A 27,607-nucleotide genomic window follows, 5' to 3' on the forward strand; every position below is an offset into this window, starting at 1 on the left:
TGCCTGCCTGCCACGGGCGTGGCCAAGAAGACAAAACAAACACAGTAACTGATGCATCAGGAAAAAGTTTCTCACGACACATGGGAAAGGACATATTGCTGCCCTTGTCCACAGATGCTCCCCCAACAATGAGGTGACAGACGATTCCAAAAAAGATCCTTTTATTGGGACCTATTTAAAACATTTCAGTCTGTGATTCCAATAAACTGCAACTCAGCTGACTGGCCGACGGCTGTGCGAGGTAAAGGCTCCGTGGTGGCAGACACACTCCCCCAGGATGACAGCAAACGAGGCTCCTGAGTAAGGCAGGTGCGACTGCACTCAGGGTCTCTGCCCCATCTTCTTCAGGGTCCGATTGAGCTGGGAGAGAAAGGAAAGCGAAGTCAGACAGGCAGCTGTCACCACCCCTGCCCTCCTCCTGCGGCACAATCACCAGGTCAGAGTCCCGGGCCGCCCGCTCAGGCGGGCACAGTGTCTCAATCCTCCCAGGGGTGCTCCCGCCGTCACTCGCTCGCGCTCTCCTACCTGCCTTCCCACACCCTGTACTACTCAGCCCATTTTCCAGACAGGAAAGGGAGCCAGGGTGGCAAGGCTTGCCCGGGCTGTATCACTGTCCTGCAGGAGTCGGCTGGCAGCGAGGACCACAGCACAGCAGTGACCTCTGCTGGAGGACTCAAACACCAGGTCACAGTGGCGCTAGCTAGGGCCACAAAAAGTCATCCACAAGACCTCGCAGGACCTCTGGGAGGGCAAGACGTGGAATTCACCAGGCAGGTCTGTCAAAACAGAGCTCCCTGGTCTCTGCCTGCAGAAACTGGCCAGACCAGTCGAAGCGGGAGAGAAACTGCCAAGTGGAGAGGGTGGGTGAGAGCGGCAGCAAACCCACCCATATTAGGAAATTGCAGGGAGGGAGAGGAGAGCCGGCCACCCGCAGAGGGAGATCTTGGAAAGAGATGGTCCAGAGAAGGCTGACGCAGCAACTCCTACAGGCCCAAACCCCACGCAGCCCGCCAGCCTAGCTCAGACATTTAAAGGGCCAATCCAGGCTTTCTTGAAAACAGAAAGGAGAAATAAAAAAATTTACAACTCCCCACCCAGCTCCTAAACCCCTGTTCCAGCCCACACCCCGCTCTTAGACCTCTCACCTCTTCAAATTTGTGTATCTGTCGGATGAAGAAGTCCCCATAGCGCCTGGCAACCTTGGTGTCTGCGATGTGGATCATGTCCTGTGGCAAACAGGGAAGAGCAGTGAGGCAGAGCCACTTATGGGCTCGCAAAGAGCAGTGACGCCAAGTGCTGGATAAACCCCTACGGCGCCTTCCGAAAGCAAAGGGGGGAGTTCCTGTCGTGGCTCAGTGGCTCAGTGGTTAACGAACCTGACTGGCATCCATGAGGACGAGGGTTTGATCCCTGACCTTGCTCAGTGCGCTGCCGTGAGCTGTGGTGTAGGTTGCAGATGCAGCTCGGACCCCAAATTGCTGTGGCTGTGGCGAAGGTTGGCAGCTACAGTTCTGATACATCCCCTAAGCTGGGAACCTCCATGTGCCGCAGGTGCGGTCCTAAAAAGACAAAAAGACCAAAAAAAGAAGATGTGGTACACATACATAAGGGAATACTACTCGCCCATTAAAAAAAAAAGAGAGAGAGCAAAATGATGCCACCTGCAGCAACATGAATTGAACTAGAGACTCTCATACTAAGTGAAGTAAGTCAGAAAGAGAAAGACAAATACCATCTGATACCACTTATATGTGGAATCTAACACATGGCACAAATGAACCTATCTACAAAACAGAAACGGACTCATGGGCACAGAAAACAGACTGGAGGTTACCAGGGGGTGGGGTGGGGGAAGGAGGTGGGATGGATGGGGAGTCTGGGGTTGGTAGATGCAAACCATCACATTCAGAGTGGACAGGCAGCGAGGTCCTACGCTATAGCACAGGGAACTGGACCGCCTCTTGGGATAGAGCGTGACGCAGGACATGATGAGAAAAGGATGACGACTGGATCACTATGCTGTACAGCGGAAAAGGCGGGCAACACTGTCATGACTCAACACGGTAAACCAACCACACCCTAATACGAAGGAAGTTAAGGGACTTCCTGTCGTGGCGCAGCAGAAACAAATCTGACTAGGAACTAGGAGGTTGTGGGTTCGATCCCTGGCCTCATTCAGTGGTTTAAGGATCTGGCATTGCCATGAGCTGTGGTGTAGGTCGCAGACACGCCCTGGATCCGGCCTTGCTGTGGCTGTGATGTAGGCTGGCGGCTATGGCTCTGATTCGACCCCTAGCCTGGGAACCTCCATATGCCGCAGGTGCGGCCCTAAAAAGACAAAAGACAAAAAAAAAAAAAAAAAACCCAGAAAATGTCATATTCGGCCATAAAAATAAGGTAGATACATGCTACAACCTGGATGAAAATGGAAATCAAACACAAAGGCCACATATTTTATGATTCCGCTTTTAGAAAACACCAAAAATAGAGAGATCCACAGAGACAAAGGAGATTACTGACTTGCCAGGGACTGGGAGAAAAGGGGGATTGGGAAGAGCTGCTAACGGGGAGGAGTTTCTTCTGAGGATGAGGGAAATGCCGTGGAACTGGACAGCAGAGATGGTTGCACAACCCGAATAATCACACAACTGTACCCTTTAAAGGAGGACGCTTGTCGTGCAAATTATATTTTAAACTGTCAGCAAAAATAAGTGCACTTGGACCAATACACTTTGTGAAAACAACCGAAAACGCAGGATATTTTCGAAAGTTTCCCCACAGCGTTAAAGAGCTCCTCTTCCGCACCAAGGCATCTGCTTCTCCTCGAAAACCCGGGCAGGGGGCCAGTCCAACAGACGACCCTCCCTGTGATGCTGGTATCCCGAAGGGCTACACCCTTGGCTAAAGGAGATCCAGAAGTGAACCACCAACCCAGTCCCGACACCAAGCAAACCTTGCCAAGGGAGGAGCGGAAAAGCAGAAATGAAGAAAGGGACCCATCTCTGAGACGTTATTCTTCTGACAATCCACAGCCTGCGCTGGCCACCTGGCTGGTCCAGGGGACCTCAGGTTGTGAGTTCAGTGACAGTCCCAGACCAATAAATAATATCCCCAGGCATCTTGAAAAGGCAGAAACAAATCTCCTCTAGAGGAATGAATGTTCATCTTAGGCCTCAAAGAATGCTAACGAGTATTTTTTCCAAGGACAAAATAGTTTAAAAAACAAACAGCGACAACAGAAACACCCAAGCACATAAGGAAACCCTGTAGCATTAGATACAGAAGAAAGATACCAATCCACCAACTGGATTGAATCCCAGCCGCAGGTGTGACCTGCACCATGGCTGGATCCTTAACGCAGTGCATCACACTGGGAGCTCCCCAATCCACTGAATTTTTTTTTTTTTTTTTTTTTAAGGGCTACATAGCATATGGAAGTTCCCAGACTAGGGTTTGAGTTGGAGCTGCAGCTGCCGGGCCTACGCCACAACCATATGGGATCTGAGCTGCATCCTCAACCTACACCACAGCTCATGGCAATGCCGGATACTTAAGTCATTGAGCGAAGCCAGGGATCAAACCCAGTTCCTCATGGATACCAGTCGGGTTCGTTACGGCTGAGCCACAACAGGAAAAACCCCAGGCCACTGATTTTTTTTTTTTGTCTTTTTGCCATTTCTTGGGCCGCTCCCACGGCATATGGAGGTTCCTAGGCTAGGGGTCTAATCGGAGCTGCAGCCACCGGCCTACGCCAGAGCCACAGCAGCACGGGATCCAAGCCGCGTCTGCAACCTACACCACAGCTCACGGCAACACCGGATCCTCAACCCACTGAGCAAGGGCAGGGACCGAACCTGCAACCTCATGGTTCCTAGTCAGATTCGTTAACCACTGCACCACGACGGGAACTCCTCGCCACTGATTTTTAAGAGACTGTTTTAAGTCTGGATCAGGGTTCCAAATACGTCTGAACAGAACGTTTTCTTCACTTTGGAGTCTATGTACATGGGACAGACCAAGAAAAGATGTGATACTTCATGGAAAGAACAATTTTAGGAGTCCCACATATTTTGAGTCTGAAAAAACTCACTTAAGGAAACAAAACAATTTAGTTCTTTTAAAAACCCCATTAGGATATTAAAATGTCCAACCCAAACTTAACATCTAACAGTGAAAACTAACACTCCTCCTCTACCTGCCTCTCCTCCTGAGCGGACACTGCTATGCTGCCTGTGCATCCTTCCAGAGAGAACTCTTTGCCTACACAAGCGAATATAAATGTATCACTTAAAAAAAAAAAACCTTAAATGGATCACTGACAGCCACTTTATAAAACTCTACGTGTACTGTTGTTCAACAGCCAAAAACTACCCACTGTGGCTCAGCAGTAACAAACCCAACTGGTATCCATGAGGACATGGGTTCGATCCCTGGCCTTGGTCAGTGGCTTAACGATCTGGCGTTGCCGTGAGCTGTGGTGTAGGTTGCCAACGTGGCTTGGATCCCGCAATGCTGTGGCTGTGGTGTAGGGTGGTGGCTACAGCTCCGATTAGACCCCTAGCCTGGGAACCTCCATATGCCGAGGGTGCAGCCCTAAAAACAAACACTAAAACCACCCAAGTGTCCATCAGCAGAAGAAAGGGAGCACTGCGGTCAATAATTACAGCGAATGCTGGACCATCACAGAACAAACACAACTGAGCGATTGCTGCACAGACAGTGGATGACGATTCTCTCAAGTGTAACGCTGAGCAAAAGAAGCCAGATACAAAAGTGCACAGACTGCGAAATTTCATTACATGAAGTTCAGAACCAGGCAGCCCCGGGAGTTCCTGCTGTGGCTCAGTGGGTTAAGAATCCAATCAGTATCCATGAGGACGTGGGTTTGATCCCTGGCCTCAAGCTCACTGGGTTAAGGATCCTGCGTTGCTGTGGCTGTGGTGTAGGCGGCAACTGTAGCTCTGATTCGACCCCTAGCCTGGGAACCTCCCCATGCTGCAGATGCGGCCCTAAAAAGAGGGAGAATAAAAAAAATAAAAAAAACCAAACCAGGCAGCCCCAATCTAGGATGGTACAAGTGAGGGCAATGGCTAGCCGCCCACTAAAGTCCTTCTAACAGCCTACAGAGCACCCTCCTCTTCTCCAACCCGACCTCCCTGCACAGCCCCCTCTCAGGCCACTGCAGCCAGAGCACAGCGCCCTTAAACGCACTGGCCTCGCTCCTGCCTCAGGGCCTTTGCTCTAACTGCTCCCTTTGTCCGGATCTGTTGGCTAATCTCCACATTTCCTTCAAGTCTCAGCTTCCATTTCACTTTCTCAACAAAGCCTTTCCTGAACACCTTATTTAATTAATACAGCAGCCCGGGCCTCCCACCACCAACGGCCTTCCTCTGCAGCACAGGGCAGCATCACCGCCTACTGCTTTTACATTCGCATGCCAGCACCAGGGCAGAGATGGTTGTTAACTTTGCTCAGTGATACATAATTATTACAAAGAAATGCCAATTGCTGCTGAAAGAGAGTGTGCTGGGACGCTAGCCCGGGGGGCGGCCGTACCTTATCGATGTAAAAGTCAACCTCGGAGGCTGACTGGAATTCGCCATCGAGGGCGGAGATGCCACTGGTCCACACCAGGTTCTTCATTTTGTGTTTGAAGACCAGGAGCTGGATCCGGAACTCCTGCTCGGTGAGGTCCAGGAAGCCGGCCAGCTTGGCCACAGGCATGGTGGTGTAGAGCTTGAGGAAGCTGCGGATGGTCGAGAGCTGGGCCTGCTGCTGCACCTCGTCGGAGAAGACCTTCAGCTGCTGCAGGAAGGGCTCCTTGTGGTAATTGGGGTGCACGTTGTCGTAGTTGGGCACGACGGGCGACAGGAACTTGGGGCACGAGTAGCTGAAAAGCTCCTCGTAGACCTGCGGGTCCCCCTTCTGCATGCGCAGCATCTTGTCCCCATACTTCTCCCGCAGCTGGAGGTGAATGCTCTCATCGATGCGCATGGGGTACATGGTGAGGGCGATGGCCAGCAGCGCGTGCATCTGCTCGTTCTGCTTGTTAATCTGGGGGGGGGGGCGGGGGGGATTGGCACAGGCTCAAATAAATGGACTTTCTGAGGTCCCCACGGCCAACGTGGCCCCCCCAGCCTCCCAAGCAGACTCTGCACAGACCTTCTGGCTTCTCCCTTTGCCTTACGCCCACCCGGTAACTCCTCTACCGTCTCTTCCGATCCTCCCACCAGCTCTACTGAACCTCTGGGCTGGTTCCAGGTCCTCCTCAGTTGTTACCTGGATTCTTTACCAGTCCCTCTGTCCGGGTCCCACCCGTCCGCCCTACGTATCCCTGGCAGATCAATCCCCCCACAGCACTTAAGATCAAGTCAAGTAGAAGTCTCTGATGGCACTTCCTGCCTACAGAATATTGAACTGGGCAGTGAAGGTATCCCAGAACCTAACACCCCAGTGGGGCCATCCTCCCGCCCTCCAGCCAGGATGGGTTACTGTGTTGCTACGTCACCACGCGTCCAAGTCCCACACCTTCGCTGGGTTTAGAAACCCCGCCCACCTCTCTGCAAGTTTTGGATCCACAGAGAGTAATACCCACACTGAAGTGACTTTAAACTTCCCCAGCTCAGTGAACACTCTGGACACTGCTGGGGGATAAAAGTGAAACAAAAAGATACTTTCCTTATCATCTGGGTATTAATGGTTTGAAAGAATAGGTATAGCAAAGGAAACTATGAGAGCAGACGAGCCATTAAGAAATCACCCTACTGAAAAACATACAAAATAGCAAACAGTTTTTTTTCCTTTCTCTTTTTTTGGGGGTACATACCCTACACATACGGAAGTTCCAGGGCCAGGGATCGAATCTGAGCTGCAGCAATGCCAGATCCTTAACCCACTGCACCACAGTGAGAACTCCAACAGCAAAAATTTGAAAGGCATTTACCACAAAACTGTTGGCGCAGGTGCACCAGCTGGTCAGAAGCCTCCTTACCATCTCGTACTTGTACGTGGTCCTCTGGAACATGCTCTTGGTCCTCTGGATGTAGAGGAGGATGTTGGCAAAGACCCGGATGGCATCCTGGTAGCGACGCATCATCAAATACGCAAAACCGACGTAGTAGTAAGTGGTCACCTGGCACTCGGGCACCCGGGAATACATGCTCTGCGGACGGAGGGGCAGAAGCAGCCGTGAGGCTTGGGGCTGACTCATGGCAGGTAGGATGGGAGAGTCGGCGGGGCCCAGGGTCAGCTGAGGCGGAAACACAGACATCTACCCAGAGGTCGGCCTGGCCCCGGACTCAGGGGCACTGAGCACAGATCATACCACCTACTGCTTAAGTGATGTAACCTGAAGACTCCCTTTTCTTGGCTACAGTAGAAAAGGACTGGACCAGCGACCCCGAAATGTCCTTCAGCTCTAAAAGTCCTCTAGGAGTTCCCGTTGTGGTGCAGCGGAAACGAATTGGACTAGAGACCATGAGGTTGCAGGTTCGATCCCTGGCCTCGTTCGGTGGGTTAGGGATCCAGCGTTGCTGTGAGCTGCGGCGTACGTCACAGACGCGGCTCGGATCCCGCGTTGCTGTGGCTCTGGCATAGGCAGGTGGCTACAGCTCCGATTCGACCCCTAGCCTGGGAATCTTCATATGCCACGGGTGTGGCCCTAAAATGACAAAAAAGACAATAAAATAAAATAAACCATACTTCGATTTAAAAATAAATAAATAAATAAAAATTCTCTACACTTCACTTTTGTATTCTTTCTTGCCTTCTAATCCTTTCTTTTCCAAATCAGTTGGATGGAGAAGACACACACGTCAAACAAAAAAGTGCCATGTTTCTGTGGCTAGAAAAAACACCACCGCTAATCCCATCATTAACTCTGCCATCTGAAAGCTAAATAAGTCTTTGGTTAATTCTTGAATGAAACCTGGAAAGGAAAAAAGTAAAAACCTGCCATTACCAATCTGGTTTGAAAACAGAATCAAAATGCTGACTATTTTAAGAGTTATTAAACATGGAAGAGAAACCACCACACCTAGCTTCAGATTTTCACTGCAGTGGTTGCCCCAGCTCGCATCTCAATTTTTCACCGACTTGGGGAGGAATTCTCTTTTTCCTCCCTGAAGCCTGTCCTAGGAGAGCAGAGCTCAGACCCTGGCTCTGGGAAGGGCCCGAGCCTGCCAGGGCTTACCTTCTTGTTGAGTTCAATGTTCTCCAGCACCTTGATGGCCTGGTAGTAATCCCCCAGCAGGGAGTGCAGGCGCAGAAGGCCCACCAGGCTGAAGTAGCCGAGCATCTTGTAGAGGGAGTGCCGCCCATACTCCCCAGCCACACTCTCAGGGTCACCTGTCAGAGACGCACAGACACAGTGAGCACTCGGCAGGGGCAGGAGGGCCAAGGCAGGCCTCCCCAGTGTCACTCAGTAAACCCCTCACCTACCGCCAGGGTCTGAAGCTTCCTGCAGTAGGAGTAACTCTGCCTCGAAGGATACCAAGACGCAGCCTGCCGGCCTCATCTTTTCTTTCTTTTTTTTTTTTTTTTGCTTTTTAGGGCCGTACCCGTGGCACATGGAGGTTCCCAGGCTGGGATCGAATCGGCTGCCTGGCCTCATCTTAGCCCTGTTTTTACCCAATTAAGTCTCATGAGGAGGGTGGTTACCCGACATACCTGCGAAATTAAGAGAACCCTTCTCATCCAAAGTTACTCGGCACGGCCTCTCCTTTCAGGGAGTCACGAGCTCAAAGCTATCTTTCTGGTAACACTAAGATACTATCTGCCTCTCTCACTGAGCTCGCATTTCCACGAATGGTGCAAAAACAACAAGGGTAAAATTATCGACAACTCAGCCTCAATCAGGCAGTGGCACCAAACTCTACTGGCATCATGGTCTTTTTTCCTTTTAGAGCCGCACCCACAGATATGGAAGTTTCCCAGGTTAGGGGTCAAAATGGAGCTGCCAGCCGCCGGCCCACGTCAGCCACAGCCACACCAGGTCTGAGCCATGTCCGTGACCTCTGCTGCACCTTGAGGCAACGCCGGATCTTTAACCCACTGAGTGAGGCCAGGAATCAAACCTGCATCCTCGGAGACACTATGTTGGGTTCTTAACCCATGAGCCACAATGGGCACCCCCACTTTATCTCCTATCACCGCTCCTGTGCAGCAAAAGAACCAGCCACTCTTTTCATAAAGCACCGCTTTTACTTGAAAGAATGACTGACAGACTATGAATATTCAGATCAGAATATTTAGTAGACAATTTCTCAAGACTGAATCAAGTGAGCCTGTGTGCTACTGACAGTGTGTGCTACCAATGAAAATTTGAGCTTTTAAGTGAAAATTAGAATTTCGTAAAACTTGTATCTGCCACAAGCTCAACAGCTCCCAAATGAAGACTCATCTGATCAGATTCATGGTAAAAGTAACAGGGGTGGTTTTAAAAGACTGTATAATAAAATGTATCAACTTTCAGGGAGTTTCCATAGTGGCTCAGTGGTTAATGAACCCGACTATTATCCATGAGGACGTGGGCAGGATCCCTGGCCTCACTCAGTAGGTTAAGGATCTGGCATTGCTGCGAGCGGTGGTGTAGGTCGCAGACACAGCTCGGATCCTGTGTTGCTGTGGCTGTGGTGCAGGCTGGCAGCTATAGCTCTGATCTGACCCCTAGCCTGGGAACCTCCATATGCCAAGTAGACAAAAGACCAAAAAAAAAAAAAAAAAAGGCAACTTTCAGAAAATCTTGCTAGCTCAATGAATCAATACTTTACAAATCATGCATGTGTAAATATACATTCAGGCTGCAGGACAGGCCAATAAACTTTAATATAATGAAGTACAAGTTCACCGATCAGCTTTCAGATTCCACACTGCAACTACCCTGCAGGAAACCACCCCATCGAGTTTGGCTGCAGCATCAGGAGAGCGGGGCTACCTGGAAAGGCTGTCAAGTTTCTCTGCCCCGTCCCGATCAAGTACCTGCGGGAGGCCAGATTTCCCTCAGCTATTTCATCCAAAAGAGCTTACACAGCGGACTAAATGAAGCAGCTAGAGACTCCAGCTTCTTTCTACGAAGGCAGACTTTAAAGAGGTCTGCAAAAACACCACTCTTCTCGCGGTAACGAAATTCTTATGTAGATAAACTTTGTGATTCTGAAGAGTGTAAAGTGGTCCTCCCACCAAGTCTGAGGAGTGCGTAGCTACACAAAGGTCCTGGAGCGGCAGCAGAGGCGTTTGCAAAGGCAGGTCTCAGAGGCGCTGGTTCCGCCTGCCGGCCAACAGACCGCCAGGGGCAGCGGCTCCCAAGCCAGCACGCGGCCCCCCTACACTCCCGGGGCCTCTGCTCCCCAGGGACCGACACGGGCGGCACTCACCTCCGCTTGTGTACACCTCCAGCTGCCGGTTGATGTTGGACTTGTCCACTAGGGAGTGAAGGACGTTGAGGACACTGTGGACGTTCCAGATCTTGGGATTGGAGCGAAGGAAGTCAATCTCCTCCTCCGACTTCTTGGCGGTCTTGCAGCGGTACTGACTGAACGACTGGAACTGTCGAGGAAGGAAGACGCAGCTGTGGTGTGGACCCCAAAGCGAGAGAGTCCAAGCGCGGCATGCCGCTACCGCCACCACCGCTCCCGCCACGCGACCCTGTGACTACTGATGAAGCTGTGACCTCTGCTCACTAAGGACTCCATTTCTTATTCCACAGCTAAGTAAAAATCTCTACCACGAGAGGTAGTTTGTGGGAAAAAACATTCCAGGTGGAGTTAAACGCAGCCTAAAGTTACTTAATGTCTCCGGGTTTCACAACACGGTCAACCTGGCCACCAGAACCAGGTGGCTTGTGACAGATCTATTCGTGATGGCAGAGATGGGACAAGTATCTGCACATGTGTTTCTCTTCCAGAGTTGACCATCTTTGACCTGCGACAGGAATCCACCACTCATGAGTCACCTCTGTCCCAACTACAGAACCTGGCCAAGCGTAAGGCACATACAGGGTACACGTTACGGCTATCTGTCTGGGGCAGTGGCTCCATCTAGGGCCAGCACCGGGCCGGCCCCCTCTCTCGCCCAGAAACCAGCACAAGAGACCTACTTTCTCCCCAGAACTGAAAGCTTGCTGGTAGATTCTGGTGCACAGACAGGCTTAGAAACCAGGGACCTAGAATCTAGGCTCCAGATGACCTCAGATTACGCTTCAAGACTAAAATATCATCTTTCTCTGAGAGTGCAGAGAAAACGTCCCCAGATTCACAACAAAGAACAGGTTCCAGAACACAGAAGGAATTTGCATAAGCCAAAAGAATGAGACAACCCAACAGAAAATCGGGCAAAGGAGACTGACTGATGATCACTTCAGAGAAAAAACAGGACTGGTCAACTAGGAGGCAAAATTCTCAACCTCTTTAGTTACCAGAGAAATGTGAATTAGAGTCACTCCTGTTTCTCTCCCATCAAAAATTAGACTGATTATACCCAGGACAGAAACTTTGCTCTCAAAAGAGGCTAGTGGTGGTGTGATTTGACACAGCCTTTTGGGAGGGCGTAATTACTATTTATTAAAATTCAAACTGATGGACAATGAGATCCTGCTGTATAGCACAGGCAACTCTATCTAGTCACTTATGACGGAGCACGATGGACGATGATGTGAGCAAAAGAATGCGTGTGTACATATGTGTATGTACATATATGTGTACATATGTGTATCACTGGGTCACTCTGCTGTACAGCAGAAAGCGACAGCGCACTGCAAATCAACTATGATAAGAAAAATTAAAAGAGAACCAGAGTGATGGAAGTGTTCCATATCTCAATTATGGTGATGTATACATTTGCCAAATCTCATCAACTACATATATAACTTAGAATCGATACATTTTATTGCATGCAAACTATGACTCTATAAACCTGATTTGAAAAAAAAAAAAATTGAAAAGCAAATATCCTTCAGCCAACAATTCTATTTCTAGTGATTCCTGGAGTCAAGAGTCATGTGTAACACAGGCACCAGAAGAGCGCAGCCGACACACAAGAACAAGGCAGGTCCCTCCACCATGCCTATCTTTCCAGATAATAATTGATGCCACTGCAGAGGTGAGGAAGGGAGGGAGACATGTTCACTTTATCTGCAGTTAAAAAATCCTCAGGAAGTTGCCGTGATGGCGCAGTGGTTAACGAATCCGATTAGGAACCATGAGGTTGCGGGTTCGGTCCCTGGCCTTGCTCAGTGGGTTAAGGATCTGGCATTGCCATGAGCTGTGGTATAGGTTGCAGGCATGGCTCAGATCCCGCATTGCTGTGGCTCTGGCGTAGGCCGGTGGCTACAGCTCCAATTCGACCCCTAGCCTGGGAACCTCCATATGCCGTGGGAGCAGCCCAAGAAATGGCAAAAAGAAAAAAAAAATCCTCAACAATAACACATTCATTTATTACTGTATCCATACAGGTAAACGAAAGAGATTGGTGAGGAATAAAGAGAAAAAAAGGGAATAAAGATTTTTAAAAAAAGAAAAAAATAGGAGTTCCCATGTGCCTCAGTGGCTAACCAACCCAACTAGTATCCATGAGGATGCAGGTTCAATCCCCGGCTTCGCTCAGTGGGTTAAGGATCTGGTGCTGCGGTGAGCTGTGGTGTAGGTCACAGACAAGGCTCAGAACCCACGCTGCTGTAGCTGTGGTATAGGCTGGCACCTACAGCTCTGATTCAACCCCTAGTCTGGGAACCTCCATATGCCACAGGTGCAGCCCTAAAAAAGTCAAAAAAAAAAAAAAGAAAGAAAAAAGGAGTGTGGAAGAGAAGAATCAAACCTAAGCCACAGCAGTAGCAACACCAGATCCTTAACTCATTGAGCCACAGGAAATTCCTGGGGTTTTCTTCTTCCTCCCGGCCCCCGCCTCTTTTCAGGCCACACCTGTGGCATATGGAAGTTTCCAGGCTAGGGGTCAAGTCGGAGCTGCAGGCCTACACCACAGCCATGGCAACATCCGTTTCAAAGCTGCATCTGTGACCTACACCAGAGCTTATGGCAACACCGAATCCTTTTAACCCACTGAGTGAAGATAGGGATGGAACCTGCATCCTCAGACACTACACTGGGTTCTTAAGCCACTGAGCCACCACAAACTCCCCGGCTTAACGTGCTCGCACTTCTCAGGAAGACTGGCTGGGAGAAAGCACCCCTGCCCTGCAGCAGCCAGTCTTGGGGAGAACCCGGAGCACTTACACCCTTTGAGAGAACACCAGTTAAGCCCGGGGACTTAGGCTTATCTTAAGAGGGATGAAGAACCTGAGCACAGCCGATCCTCTGTGACTTGCTGAGAGCCGAGAAGATGGCCAACGTTCCGAAATTATGCCAAGTAACAAGCCCAAGAGCCAGAGTGGGCAAACAAGGCCAGTATGGTTTGTGGTCTTCACAGCCCAAAGGCACCTGACCTGAGCAGGAAGCCCCTCTTTCCAAGAGCCCTGGAAGACTTCCTCAGCTCACCAATCATGCTTATCAGCACTTTCTATTCATAACGCCTTTGATCCATGGAGCTCAAATAACAGCTTTATTAAGGAAGTGATTCCTCAGAGTTCCTGGGGTGGCTCAGGTATAGTGAACCTGACTAGTAATCATGAGGACGTGGGTTTGATCCCCAGCCCCACTCAATGGGTTAAGGATCTGGTGTTGCCGTGAGCTGTTTTGTAAGTCATAGATATGGCTTGGATCTGGCACTGCTGTAGCTGCGATGTAGGCCAGCAACTGCAGCTCCCATTCAGCCCCTAGCCTGGGAACTTCCATATGCTGCAGGTGTGGCCCTGAAAAAAAAAAAAAAAGCATAAAACAAAACTTAAAAAGATGGAGGAGTTCCCTCGTGGCTTAGCAGGTTAAGGACGTGGCATTGTCACTCTGATTACACTTATGCTTTGGGTTCAAGCCTTTGCCAGGAACTTCTGCATGCCACAGGAATGGCAAAACAAACAAAGAAAGAAGAAAACCGAGCAACAACAAAAAAGAAAAAAAAGTGGAGGAGAAGATTGATTTTGACCATCAGAACAACCAGGCAACATCTACTGAGTAATTACGCTGGGACAGACAGTGCACGAAGCACTTTCTGTGAAGAGCCCCAGCAACCTCTCTGACCCCCCGTTTTAGAGAAAGCAAGGCGCAGTGGGCAGAGGGATGGCCCAGGGTGCAGGGCTAGTGAAGAGCAACCTAGGACTTCCAGCCCAGGCTACACAGCTGCTGCACTTGGCATCTGGCTCGGTTCTCAGTGGAAACTCAGGAACAGCACTGAGATAAGCAATGTTTCCCTTGCGATAACATGATTCTATTTCACACTCATCCAGCCCCTACTCAACCCACCACCACCACCGAGATAGGGAACCTTCCCAGAACCTTCCCGTTTTGTAAGTGAGGAAAGTAAGGCTCATCAGAGTTTAAATAACATGTCACCACTGAAAAGCCACTAGGAGGCAGCCCCTAGATGGGTACCCGCTTCCAGCTGAGCCAAAGCCTAGAAGCTAGTGTTCTTTCCACCAGACAGCCTCTCAAGGTCAGGCAAGAACTTGATAAAGGTCAGGAGCTTAGCTCTTCTGACTACTGAGTTCAGATCTGGAGCTCTCAGAACTCACTGACCCTTCAGAAAACCACAACATGGGAGTCCCCGGCCAGGGGGTCACTCGCTGTGACAGACACCACACTCACACTGCCCTGGGGCTGTTTTCTTCTTTTTTTGGGGGGGGTGTCTTTTTGCCATTTCTAGGGCCGCTCCCGCGGCATATGGAGGTTCCCAGGCTAGGGGTAGAATAGGAGCTGTAGCCACTGGCCTACGCCAGAGCCACAGCAACGCGGGATCCAAGCCGCGTCTGCAACCTACACCACAGGTCATGGCAAGGCCGGATCCTTAACCCACCGAGCAAGGCCAGGGATCGAACCCACAACCTCATGATTCCTAGTCGGATTCGTTAACCACTGCGCCACGACAGCAACTCCTCCAACATGTATCTTTTTAACAACACAAACAATGGCAACAGCTGCTGGTTGCTGGGACCAGTTCTCTCAAAGGAGGCCAAGGCTGACCAGATACCTGGTAGATGAACTCATCTATGATGTCCCAGAGCCACTGGTTGGGTAGTTCGAGCGGAGCAGGACCATCAGCATCTGCGCAGGAGACCAAAGAAACGTCAGACTCAAGCCAGTGACGATGCCCACGCAGTAAGGCTGCGGACGCACTCCGTCGTTTCTCTCTTAAAAGGACGATGAATCATGAGCCTTCCCCGCCCCCCGCCCATTAAAATCCTCCCAAAAAGAGCTGACGGCCAATACTAGGTCTCATCATAACCTCAGACTCACTGAGAATGTAGTTGAAGAGATTGCAGTAGTTGTAATAGGATTCAAACCTCTGCTCCAAGGAGGGTCCCCCCTGTAAGGAAAACAGACGTGGGGACACACATTTAAGTGCATTCCAGTCCAGGCCCACCCTTCACAGCGGAAAACAACACAGCTGACCCTGGAGAACGCAGGGGCTGTGGGCACCAACCCTCCAGGGTCAAAAGCCTGTGCATAATTTAGAGTCGGCCTCCACACATTCGGCTCCTCCACATCTGTGGATTCAGCCCGCGATGGATCCTGTAGTCCGGCAATGAGTCACTGAAAAACCCGCATACAAGTGGCCCCGTGTTGTTCGAGGGTCAGGTGTACATGAGAAACTGATGTCTGCTCTCCCCTTCTCAGCATGTGAAGCGCACTCGAGTGACGGGGAGGCAGTAAGCGCCACAGCAGCTCAAAGGGCCCATGGTCAAGTTTTATGCCAACTATAAAGGGCTGTTAAACAGCAGGCACGTGGATCTGTCAAAGCAGAGGAGCGAGGGGAAGGTCCTTCAGGAAAAACAGGACTCACAAAGGCAAAGAGGTAAAACTGTGATGCTTGAAGGCTGGGGAGAAAGGCAGAGGATGCTACACGGGGCCGCGTCAGGCCTAAAATGCAGAGGCTGGCAGTGCCAAACCAGAATTAGGCCAGGGCATCAGCAAACCCATCACCTGCTTTCATAAAAAAGGAGCCTTATCGGAACACAGCCATGTGTGCTCACTGTCCATGGCTGCTACAAAGCCGAAGAGATGTGACAGAGACAGCACGGCTCTCAAAGCCTGGAATGCTTCCTAGCTGGCCCTGTACACAGCAGGCTGCTGACCCTGATAGGTGCTGTGGGGCGCAGCTAGCAGCCGTGGGAGGCAGGGAAAGAGGCTGGAAATGAGGCTGGCAGGACGGTCAGGGGCCAGATCAAGCAGGACCATGACTAAGCCTTGAAACTTTATTCTGAGCATGATGAGACATCACGGTACGATTGTGAGAAAGGAGGTGATGTGAGACTCTATTTCAAAAGATCAGGCTGATTACTAGGCGGAGAACAAACTTAAGTGGGCAAGCGGGGGATAGTGACACCAGGTCAGCTACGCAGTCATCCAGCAAAGAGATGGCACCTTCAATGAGAGGAGGTATGTGCATTTTTAGAGGCACAATGCTGGAGTTCCCTGGTGGCTCAGTAGGTTAAGGATCCAGCATTGTGACTGCTCTGATTCAGGTCACTGCTGTAGTGTGGGTTTGATCCATGGCCCAGAAACTTTTAAGCCCCAGGTGCGGCAAAAACAAACAAACAAAAAGTCCATAGAAGTTCAGAGACATAAAGGCACAATGCCACATGCACACCACAGACTGCAGTACAGTGCAGCGTAGCTTTTTTTTTTTAAGGGCTGCACCATGGCATATGGACGTTCCCAGGTTAGGGGTCGAATCAGAGCTGTAGCAATGCCAGATCCTTAACCCAGAGTGAAGCCAGGGATCGAACCTGTGTCCTCACGGAGACCAGTCAGATTCGTTTCCGCTGAGCCAGCACAGGAACACCAGCCTAACTTTTCTATGTACTGGGAAACCAAAAAACTCGTGGGACTCGCTTTATTGCAATACGTGCTTTACTGCAGTGGTTTGGAACCAAACCTGCAATATCTCCAGGTCTGCCTGTAAACAGTACAGACAGCAGTTGAAGAGACTAAAGACACTCAAAAGCAAGCCCTCTGCCTACTTTTCAGGATCACTGTGCGGATAAGAGGCGGATGTGTGCCAAGCGCCTAGAATTGTGCCTGGCACGCAGGGACAGTTTCTGTACTTGAGAGGGCAGGAGGCTCAGTGGCAATGAGCTGAAAAAGCAGGCAGGTTCCATCGGAAGGAGCCTGGGGACACACTATCAGGGCAACATCCTGCGACCCAGCGCACAGGATGAGGGTTCAGGCACGGAGAACCGCAGGGATGGAGAAATTAAAAAGGAGGGACAGGCTACGTGGTGTCACCTTTTGTCCAGAACAGATCCCCAGCTTTCTGGGTCTCATCATTCCCTCCATCATTTCTTAAAAGGGTGCTCAGAAAACATGCCAACCACTCCTGGGCACTGAGCCAATACAAGCCAGCAACTGTGTTCTAGGGACAAAAATAGCAGAGTTTAAACACTGCCAGGAAGACTTCGATACTCACGCTGACTTTGGCATAAATGTGCCTGTAGTATAATTCTTTGTACAAAATCAGGAAAACAGCATCTGAAAGAGACGACAGAGGGGTGCTTCAGTCATCCGCCAAACAACTGAGGCCTTCTGGCAGTGCTGGCCCTTGGCAGGGAGCAAAGGAGTAAAAGCGATTTCAGAGACCAAACAACATCTATAAACTCTAACACTTAAACCCCAAGAAAACATGCAACGAGAAAATTCACTTCTCATTTTACTCTTTCAACCTCATCTTAATCTCCCTCAGGCCCATTTCTCTTCACTGTTTGGATATTTCTGCCATCCAATTGCTGAACCAAGCCATAAATAGTAACGGCTCCATGGAAGGAGATGTGACACTATCCAAACTGCAAATACATTAGCATCTTTGATTTAGACATTCTACTTTAAGGAATTTATTCTACTGATATGATACAGCCATTTAAAAAAGAAAAAAACTCTTTAGATAACTAATGTTGTGCAGAAGTTAAAATACAGGTCTGAGGCTGTTTTCCTCAGAAAGAAAGACCTGTCAGTAAAGTTGGTCCCCGGATGGCATCCGATTCCAGGGGGTTCTCACCAGCCTCATGAGGATGGTCTGCCGCCCCAAACTGTGCCAACAACATGATGAATACTGAACACATGCTCTTCTTCTGGGAGTCTGGGATTTCAGTACCTGCTGGGTAGGAGATGTGCCTACACAATCTGATAAAATCCCTGGACATGGAATCTGTAACGAGCTGCTCTGGGAGACAGCTTTTCACACATGCTGTCACAACTCCCTGCTCAAGGAATGAAGTTCATTGCCTGTGACTCCACGGGAGCGGAACGACTCTCACACACTTGGGCCTGGTTGCCGCTGGACTTCACCTCCTGCGCCTTCTCCCTGTGATTTTGCGCTGAATCCTTTGGCTCTAAAGCCTCACAGCTCTGGGTATGACTGAGTCCTGAGTCCTCCCAGCAAGTCGTCAAAGCTGGGAGTGGTCTTGGGAATTCTGGAGATGCAGACGACCCTCCAAGGATATAATATTTAAAAATGGGCAGTTCCCATTGTGGCTCAGCAGTCATGAACCCAACCAGTATCCATGAGGACAAGGGTTCGATTCCTGGCCTTGCTTGATGGGTTGAGGATCTGGCGATGCCATAAGCTGTGGTGTAAGTCACAGACGTGGCTCAGATCTGGTGTTGCTGTGGCTGTGGCTGTGGCCATGGCTGACAGCTGCAGCTCTGATCCGACCCCTAGCCTGGTGACTTCCATATGCCGAAGGTATGGTCCTAAAAGCAAAAGCAAAAAAGAAACATTTAGTCTATGTAAAAAAAGGAACGAGTTATTCCTATTTGCTTACGTGTGCAAAAAGTATCACGGGAAGGATAAATAAGAACATGGTTAACATGAGATGGCTCCAGAGAGAAAAACAGAGACTTGGGACTGAAATGGGAGAGGGATTTTTTTACCAAATCTTTTTTTAGGCACACCCATAGAATACAGAAGTTCCCAGGCCAGGGATCAAATCCACACCACAGCATTAAACTGAGCCACAGCAGTGACAATGCCGGATCCTTAACCCACTGAGCCACCAGTAAACTCCTATACCAAATCTTTCATACTATGAATCCTGGGATTCCTCCTTGTTTAAAAATACGTATTGCAAGGAGTCCCCTTGTGGTGCAGCAGGTTAAGGATTCAGTGTTGTCACCGCAACGGCTCAGGTTAGTGCTGTCGCATAGGTTTGATCCATAGTTCACATGTCACGGGTGAGGTCACACACACAAAAAAGGGTATTATGGGACTCCTACCATTCTTTTTTTTTTGTCTTTTTTTTTTGTCTTTTTTGCCTTTTCTAGGGCTGCTCCCGCGGCATATGGAGGTTCCCAGGCTAGGGGTCTAATCAGAGCTGTAGCTGCCAGCCTACGCCAGAGCCACAGCAATGCAAGATCCAAGCCTCGTCTGCAACCTATACCACAGCTCACGGCAACGCTGGATCCTTAACCCACTGAGCAAGGGCAGGGATTGAACGAGCAACCTCATGGTTCCTAGTCGGTTCGTTAACCACTGAGCCACAAAGGGAACTCCTCTCCTACCATTCTTAACGTACACATTCTTTCCTTATGGGCAAAATACTAAACAGAGCATAAGGCCTGAACAACACGGAAACAAACATCTTTAAGAGTGAGTTCCTCCCTGTCCTGGGAATTTCTGCATGGCACTGGCATGGACAATTAGAAAAAAAAAAAAAAAAAAAGAATTCTAAAACTGAGTAGCTCTGGTAAAAAAAAAAATGAAAGACTTGTATGTTTAAAACCACCAAACATTGCTGAAAGAAATTAAAAACCTAAATAAATGAAAAGACATTCCATGTCCATGGACTACAGAACTTGATAGCAGTAAAATTACAATACTTTCCCAAATTGGTCTTCAGATCCAACATGATCTCTTTCAAAATCCAAGCTGGCTTTTTAATTTTTTCGTCGTTTATTTTTGTCTTTTTATGGCTGCACCCATGGCATATGGAGGTTCCCAGGCTAGGGGTCAAATTGGACCTACAAACTCGGACCTACACTACAGCCACAGAAACTTGGGATCCGAGCCACTTCTGTGACCTACACCACAGCTCATGGCAACGCCAGATCCTTAACCCACTGAGCAAGGTCAGGGATCAAACCCACAACCTCATGGTTCTTTGTCTGATTCGTTTCCACTGAGCCATGACGGGAACTCCCCAAGTCGGCTTTTTTGCAGAAATTGACAGGCTGATCCTAATATTCATATGGAAATTCAAGAGATTCAGAAGATCCAAAGCAATTTTGAAAAAAGACCATAAAGTTGGAGGACTTACACTTCCCAATCAACTTCAAAACTTTACTTCAAAGCTACAATCAAGACAGTGTGGTTGGTATGAGCAGAAGGACAGATGTACATTAATGGAGACGAACTGAAGAGTCCAGAAAGAAACCTCTACATTTACATGATAACCAATTTCTCCCAAGAGTGTCCAGACAATTCAGTGAAAAAAGAATGATCTTACTCAAACTTGGTGATACTGAGACAGCTGGATATCTACATGCAAAAGAACGAAGTTGGCAGAGTTCCCCTCATAGCTCAGCAGAAACGAGTGTGACTAGCATCCACGAGGATGCAGGTTTGATCCCTGGCATCGCTCAGTGGGTTAAGGATCTGGAGCTGCTGTGAGCTGTGATGCAGGCTGTAGACATGGCTCGGATCTGGTGTGGCTGTGGCTGTGGCGAGCTACACCTCCGATTCAAACCCTAGCCTGGGAACTTCCATATGCCTCTGGAATGGCCCTGAAAAAGACAAAAAAAACAAAAAACCAAAAAACAAAAACAGAATGAAGTTGCCTCTTCCTACATCACACCATAGGACACCATCAGAAAGTGAAACATGGGCGTTCCCTTTGTGGCTCAGTGGTTAATGAACCCGACTAAGAACCATGAGGATGTGGGTTCAATCCCTAGCCTTGTTCAGTGGATTAAGGATTCGGTGTTGCTGTGAGATGTGGTGCAGGTTGCAGACACAGCTTGGATCCCGCGTTGCTGTGGCTGTGGTGTAGGCCGGCAGCTGCAGCTCTGATTCGACCCTCTGGCCTGGGAACTTCCACATGCTGCACTTGCGGCCCTAAAAAGAAAAAAGAAAAAAAAAAGTGAAAAATGACAGGAATTCTGTTGTAGCTCAGCAGTAACGAATCCAACTAGTATCTTCGGTGAGGATGTGGGTTTGATTCCTGGCCTCACTCAGTGGATTAGGGATCTGGTGCTGCCATGAGCTATGATGTAGGTCACAGATGCGGCTCAGATCCTGCACTGCTGTGGCTGTGGTGTAGGCCGGCAATTGCGGCTCCAATTCGACTAAGGAAAACAACAGAACCTACTTCTTGGGGTTAGTGTGAAAACTAAGTACTGGGAACTTCCATTGGCCACCAGTGTGGCTGTAAACAGAAAAAAAATGAAACACGAGAGGAGGCCAAGGAGCCGAGTTTGGAGCGAATATAATGACCCCAAAAATTACAGAGGAAAAAAGGAAACCAGTCATGACAAAAAACTGCAGCTTTCATCTCATGTGAAAAATCTCTGTCCCCTCTTCGCTTATTCAGTTTTCATTCAACAAGTTACGTACTAAAGATCTATTTTGCACCAAACACTGGAGAAATAAAATGGTGAGCAAAACAGACACAGGCTGTCCTGAGCTTTCTAATGATCTCAAGTCACAGGACCCCACCCAGCACACGGGACACAAAGCGCTCACACCTACCGTTGCCAACCTGTGGAGCAATGGTTTCAGCCTCAGGCCAAGGGGTATTCTTGAAGAATCTTTCAGTCAACTTGGTCCAGCTGAAAACCAAACAGAATATTCTAGAACTTTGACACAGCAAAGGACTGGAGAAGAGACAACCCTCACATTTTATAGACAAGGACCTGAACTCAGAAAGGGGAAGAAGTCCCAGAAGCAGAGCCACGGCCAGCGCCTCTGAGCCTACAACTTTCCTCACCCAAACCTGCACCTAGACCGCCTTTCTTTTCCTTTTTCTTGGCCAGGCCCACAGCACACAGAAGTTCCCAGGCCAGGGGTCAAACCCGTGCCACAGCACTGATAATGCTGGACGCTTACCCTACTGAGCCACAAAGGAACTCCTCAGATAACTTTTTGGTTTTTTTTTTTTGTTTGATGGGCAAGAAATAAGTTTTTGGTGTTTTGTTGTGTTTTTGTTTTTGTTTTTTTTTTTTTTTTTTTTTGCATCTGTGGCATATGGAGGTTCCCAGGCTAGGGGTCCAATTGGAGCCACAGCTGCCGGCCACAGCCACAGCAACACGGGATCCAAGCCATTCTGCAACCTATACCACAGCTCTCGGCAACACTGGATCCCTAACCCACTGAGTGAGGCCAGGGATCAAACCCACAACTTCATGGTTCCCAGTCAGATTCATTTCTGCTTTGCCACGACAGGAACTCCTCTGCCAACTTTTCTTATTAAAATACTTCTTTCACATCAGTGAGGCACCCGCCAAACTCTGCGGGATTATCTCCTGCCTCTCCGTCAGGAACTCTAGTCCTGTATCACTGCCTATGGTTCTCTAGTTTGAGAGCCACTTCTGAGCCACCCTGCCCCTCCCTTAACTTTCCACCTCCCTTTCCAGCCCCAGAGCACGTGCCTCTTCGCCCTTCTCCAAATACAGAAGCAGAGAGTCTGATGCCACAAGAGCCCTAGAGCATCCAACCCAGACACGGTTGCCCAAGATGCTCATCACCCCGTTTCCTTGGTGAAGCCGTTTCCTGACTCTCTAACACTGAGTATACAAGGGCAGGCCCCTCAATACCAGAAGCGACCACTCAGGGCTCACACTGTTACGCACTGAGAAGTTGTAGGGCACAGTTTAGTGAAATCGGGCTCTGGCGACAGGCTGTGCAGCTCGGCACTCAGCACGTGCACTCAGCCACGGCTTTGTCACTTAGCCTGTCTGTGCTGCTTCCTCACCTGAAAGATGAGGAAAATAATAGAACCTACTTCATGGGGTTACTGCGAAGGGTACACACCGATCATACATCTACTTGCTATTTTAATTATAATCGACAGTGATGTTATTATTTTAGGCCTTGTAAGTTCTGGGGATAAACTCTGACAAAATAACATGAAAAGAATCAAAGGATCAAAAAAACCAAAGAATCAAAGAAACCCCTTGGGCACGCTCTTTACAGAGAGAATGACGAAACATTACCCCTTTTCAGGGACCACTTTATCCAGCCAGTCCCACCCAGCAGGTCACTTCGGCGGGCGGCCCATACCTGTTCTCATAGATGTCCTGGATCTCATACACCTTCTGGTCAATGACATCGCTGGACACGCGACTGGCCTGTAGTTCATACACCTTCTGGTCAATCAAGTCCGACACGGTTTTGTGGAAATACTGGATGAAGTTTTTGATCACCTCGGGGATCACCTGATAGGTCTGCTGCTCATACTGACGTTCATAAGCCAGATCCTGCTTCGGATCGCCTAGAGGTGGGATATGATATCTCAAATCCACATGTATAACAAAAGGGCAAGGCCTCCCACCCCCTAAACTAAAGTCTATACAACTGGGTATTATCCCTTTTGGGGGGGGAGGCATGCAGAAGTTCCCACAGCAATCCAGTGACCAGAGCCACAGCAGTGGCATCAGATCCTTAATCCGCTGAGCCACAAGGGAACTCCTATTCCCTTTTAAACACCCAGAAATATAAATTCTCTTTATGTCACTCTCAATCGCCACTGGCCTGTTTCTTTCGTTTTGTTTTGCTTTGTCTTTTTGCCGTTTCTTGGGCCGCTCCCGTGGCATATGGAGGTTCCCAGGCTAGGGGTCGAATTGGAGCTATAGCCGCCGGTCTACCCAGAGCCACAGCAACGCGTGATCCGAGCTGTGTCTGCGACCTAACACCACAGCTCATGGCAACGCCGGATCCTTAACCCACTGAGCAAGGGCAGGGATCAAACCCGCAACCTCATGGTTCCTAGTCGTATTCGTTAACCACTGTGCCACAAAGGGAACTCCCTGGCCTGTTTCCTCAGAACCTTTCCTGCTACCTAAAGTTACTTATTTACTTATTGTTTCCCCACTAGAACCTAAAGCCCATAAGAGCAAGAACCTCGTCTGTCTTGTACCCAGGTGTTTGAGACAGGTGCCTCTAGACGAGGAAGAGTTACGTGCGTGTGGGAGGTAGGGGGAAAACTGTGAAAAGAAGGAATTAAGTAGTAGGCACTTGATTTTTTTGAGCGAATGACTGCTGTTTTCTACACATATGACTTCATGCAAGTAACTAAATTTCTCTGTGCTGTTTTTTCACCTAGAAAATGGAAACATTAATTTATGTATTTATAGAACTGCTGTAAGGACTAAATGAAATACTTCACACAAAGTACCCAGGACAACACACGGCACGTACAAAGGGCTAAGTCAAACCAAGTCATCGTAACAACCCAGGAAACCTCAAAAACCTTCCAAAAAGGTTTCATCTGGACTTGGTTTGAATCACTTTAACTTTTCACAAGATTTCTTCTTCTGGAATTTCCCTGCAGTGCAGTGGATTAAGGATCTGATGTTGTCACTGCAGTGGCTCAGGTCGATGCTGTGGTGAGGGTTCAGTTTCTGGCCCAGTAATCCCCACGTGCCACAGGGGCACCCCCCCCCCCCCAAAAGGCTTTCTTCTTCAGCTAATAGTTTAAACAGTAATCCTTCCCTTCTGAGACTTTGAGATGGACCATGAAAAAGGCCTGGTTTAATAGGCTATATACCACCCTCCCTTTGAGAGTTAATAACTTGACTCCAAACCTGGACTATCAAGACGTAGTCTTAAACAGGTGCCCGGCAAAGCTGTTCTGAGACATTCAAAAGGGTGCCAATCCCTAGAAGTACCCAGCTAGCCAGACAAACCTGTAGACTCACCTGTGTGCATATCATAGTCGCCCGGGTAAGCATAGGGATCATAAGCAGTCTGTTAACGAAAGAGACAAACAAGACAGTCACCAATTCGTGAATCCAAAATGCTCCTCCTGGGTTCTAAGGATACAAAGGGGGTAAGAGCAGTCCCTGCCTTGGAGGAACTCACATCCCTATGAGAAAAGGGAGAATAAACAGACAACGACAACACCGCGTTGCAGCTGCAATGAGATACAGCAAAGCACAGAGGCTGTGGGAATCGACGAGGTTTGGCAGGACTAAGGCCAGGGCCTAAGAAATCAGAGTTCAATTACAGAAACACAGAACCCTATGACCAGCCTCCGTTCTTGGGCTTCGGAAAGAAAAGGAAAAAAGAACGAGACACGCGAGGTGGGCGGGCTGATACCAGGCTGACGAGGAGCCGGGAGGGTAGGGTGGCAGCAGTGAGAGCCGTGCTGGCAGAGAGGCCGGCTGGGGCTGGTCGCGGCCCACGGGGGCTCCTAGAGACCCAGACACTGTCCCCCCGCGGGGCCCAGCACCCAAAGAGCCCTGTCCATGTTGCGGCGCCCAGAACACGCTTAGGGGCAGCTTACCTCCGACTCATAATCATCAGCGGGATAAGACATGGCTGCGGCGCTCCGGAGCCCAGGAGGAAAGAGCGGAAAAAGCGCACCTCGCCTGCGTCTTGAGGCCGGAAGTCCAGCCCATCTCGAGTTGGCTGGGAAACCGGAAGCTCTTCCGGGGCCTTCGGCAACCTGAGGCAGCCATGCTGGGAAGGGCGAATGAGATTAAACACGTTATTCCTCTATCTTCAAATAGAGGGTCTAAAAAGAAGATGACTCAATAGTACTCGAAAACATTCAGAAATAAGGGCATGAAATATTTCAGCATAATAAAGGTTGGGCAAAGTAAGAGAAGCTACAAAAATAATGCCACACAAAAGATGGCTGACAGCTCCCGCGGGCGGACCTCTCGCGTGAAAGGAAATTCCGACATGGGGGGGGGGGGGACTGAATGTGGATTTAGGTGTTAAGCGAGTTGCCTGTAGCGAAAAATGTCTTCAAACATTCCGACCTCAACAATATAAAGTTACTGGATGTAAAAGTTGAGACTTGGGCGTTGAGAAAAGGCGCTTCCCAACTTTGGACATTAAGATTGCAACAGGCAAAGGTGAAGCCAGCTGCGGTGTGAGGCCGTTGTCGTGGGACCTACCCACGCTTACAGCATGAATTCTCACGCTGTGGATGGAGTTGGACTCCTGGGGATGACCTAGAGTTAGGGACCGGGTTGTAAAACAAAGCGATACAAACCAATATGTGGGTCCAGGGCCTTAGGTTAGCCATTTAGAATGGAAATGCCTGGCCCCAGCTTCTCATGTCGCATTTTTGCTTTGAGTTTACTCCTTTGTCTGTAAACCGAGCGGTGATACCATCGTAGGACTAAGCTAAAAGGCTCATGGAGTCCCCGGGACTCTTCGTTGGCTCAAGGAGAGTGCTAATATAGTTACAGGTTTTTTGTGAAATTTGCAGAAGTAATATTTCTATTGCAATTCCTTAGAACCGCTTTCTATTTCAATTTCTCCTGTCACACTTACCCCTGTGTCTAGTGGCGTTTGGGATTTCAGAGACATTCCTTTTGGGAACGTTTGAGTTTAGTAAGATATGCTTATGTGATACTCTTCTGGGAATAGTTACTGCCTTCAGTGTATAAGATACAGCTACCACGGGCTGTGGTCAATGGGTGTCTTCAATGAAATATGTATTTAAGGTTAATCAGGGCACTAGAAAGCTTGAAATTAACTGAAAACTTAATATAGTTAATATAGGACAAAAGTTTGATACTGGTTGCCCTCAACTTTGACAACTCTCAAAATGTTCATGGCATTACTAAAAAAAGAATGGTGAAGTCAGGAGAAATTTTTCCAAATTATCAATAATAAAAAAATTTTGTGGGAATATAAATTGGTGCAACCACTGTGGAAAACACTATGAAGATTCCTCAGAAAACTAAAAATAGAATTACCATTTGATCCAGCAATCCCACTCCTGGGCATCTATCCAGAGAAAACCATGACTTGAAAAGATACATGAACTCCAAAGTTCATTGCAGCACTATATACCATAGCCAAGACATGGAAGCAGCCTAAATATCCATGGACAGAGGAGTGGATAAAGAAGACGTGGTACATATACACAATGGAATATTACTCAGCCGTTAAAAGTAAAGAAATAATGGCATTTGAAGTAACATAGGTGGACCTAGAAATTGTCATGCTAAGGGAAGTTAGACAGTGAGACACCAACACCGTATGCTATCACTTACACGTAGAATCTGAAAAAAGGACACAATGGGAGATCCCATCCTGACACAGCTGTGTAGGCCAGCAGCTACAGCTCGGATTAGACCCCTAGCCTGGAAATCTCCATATGCTGTGGCACAGCCCTAAAAAAGACAAAAAATTAAAAAAAAGTACACAATGAACTTCTTTGCAGAACAGATACCGACTCACAGACTTTGAAAACTTATGTTTTCCGAATGAGACAGGTTGGGGGGTGGGGGGATGTGCTGAGGATTTGGGATGGAAATGCTATAAAATTGGGTTGTGATGATCATTGTACAACTATAAATGTAATAAAATTCATTGAGCAATAAAAAATTTGGAG

At 48.8% G+C, this 27,607-nt stretch overlaps 1 protein-coding gene across 2 annotated transcripts; it reads right to left on the reverse strand.

The window, feature by feature from the left end:
- Positions 1 to 144: 144 nt before the first annotated feature.
- EIF3L (eukaryotic translation initiation factor 3 subunit L) lies at positions 145 to 25,706 on the reverse strand. Of its 2 annotated transcripts, XM_047786303.1 has the most exons (13): positions 25,538 to 25,706; positions 24,951 to 24,999; positions 23,314 to 23,524; positions 21,784 to 21,863; positions 17,512 to 17,573; positions 15,339 to 15,408; positions 15,073 to 15,146; positions 10,374 to 10,545; positions 8,192 to 8,346; positions 6,992 to 7,162; positions 5,557 to 6,054; positions 1,146 to 1,226; positions 145 to 360 (listed from the first exon to the last, which is right to left on the reverse strand). In XM_047786303.1, exons 1-13 carry the CDS (start codon positions 25,568 to 25,570, stop codon positions 322 to 324), a joined length of 1,695 nt encoding a protein of 564 aa, XP_047642259.1. In that variant the 5' UTR covers positions 25,571 to 25,706; the 3' UTR covers positions 145 to 321. The 2 variants fall into 2 exon arrangements, with proteins under 2 accessions (XP_047642259.1, XP_047642260.1); XM_047786304.1 differs by lacking the exons at positions 21,784 to 21,863; positions 24,951 to 24,999; positions 25,538 to 25,706 and having other exon boundaries at positions 23,314 to 23,392.
- Positions 25,707 to 27,607: the final 1,901 nt, after the last annotated feature.

Source organism: Phacochoerus africanus, chromosome 7, assembly GCF_016906955.1.
Source record: "Phacochoerus africanus isolate WHEZ1 chromosome 7, ROS_Pafr_v1, whole genome shotgun sequence".
Classification (NCBI taxonomy): Eukaryota; Metazoa; Chordata; class Mammalia; order Artiodactyla; family Suidae; genus Phacochoerus; species Phacochoerus africanus.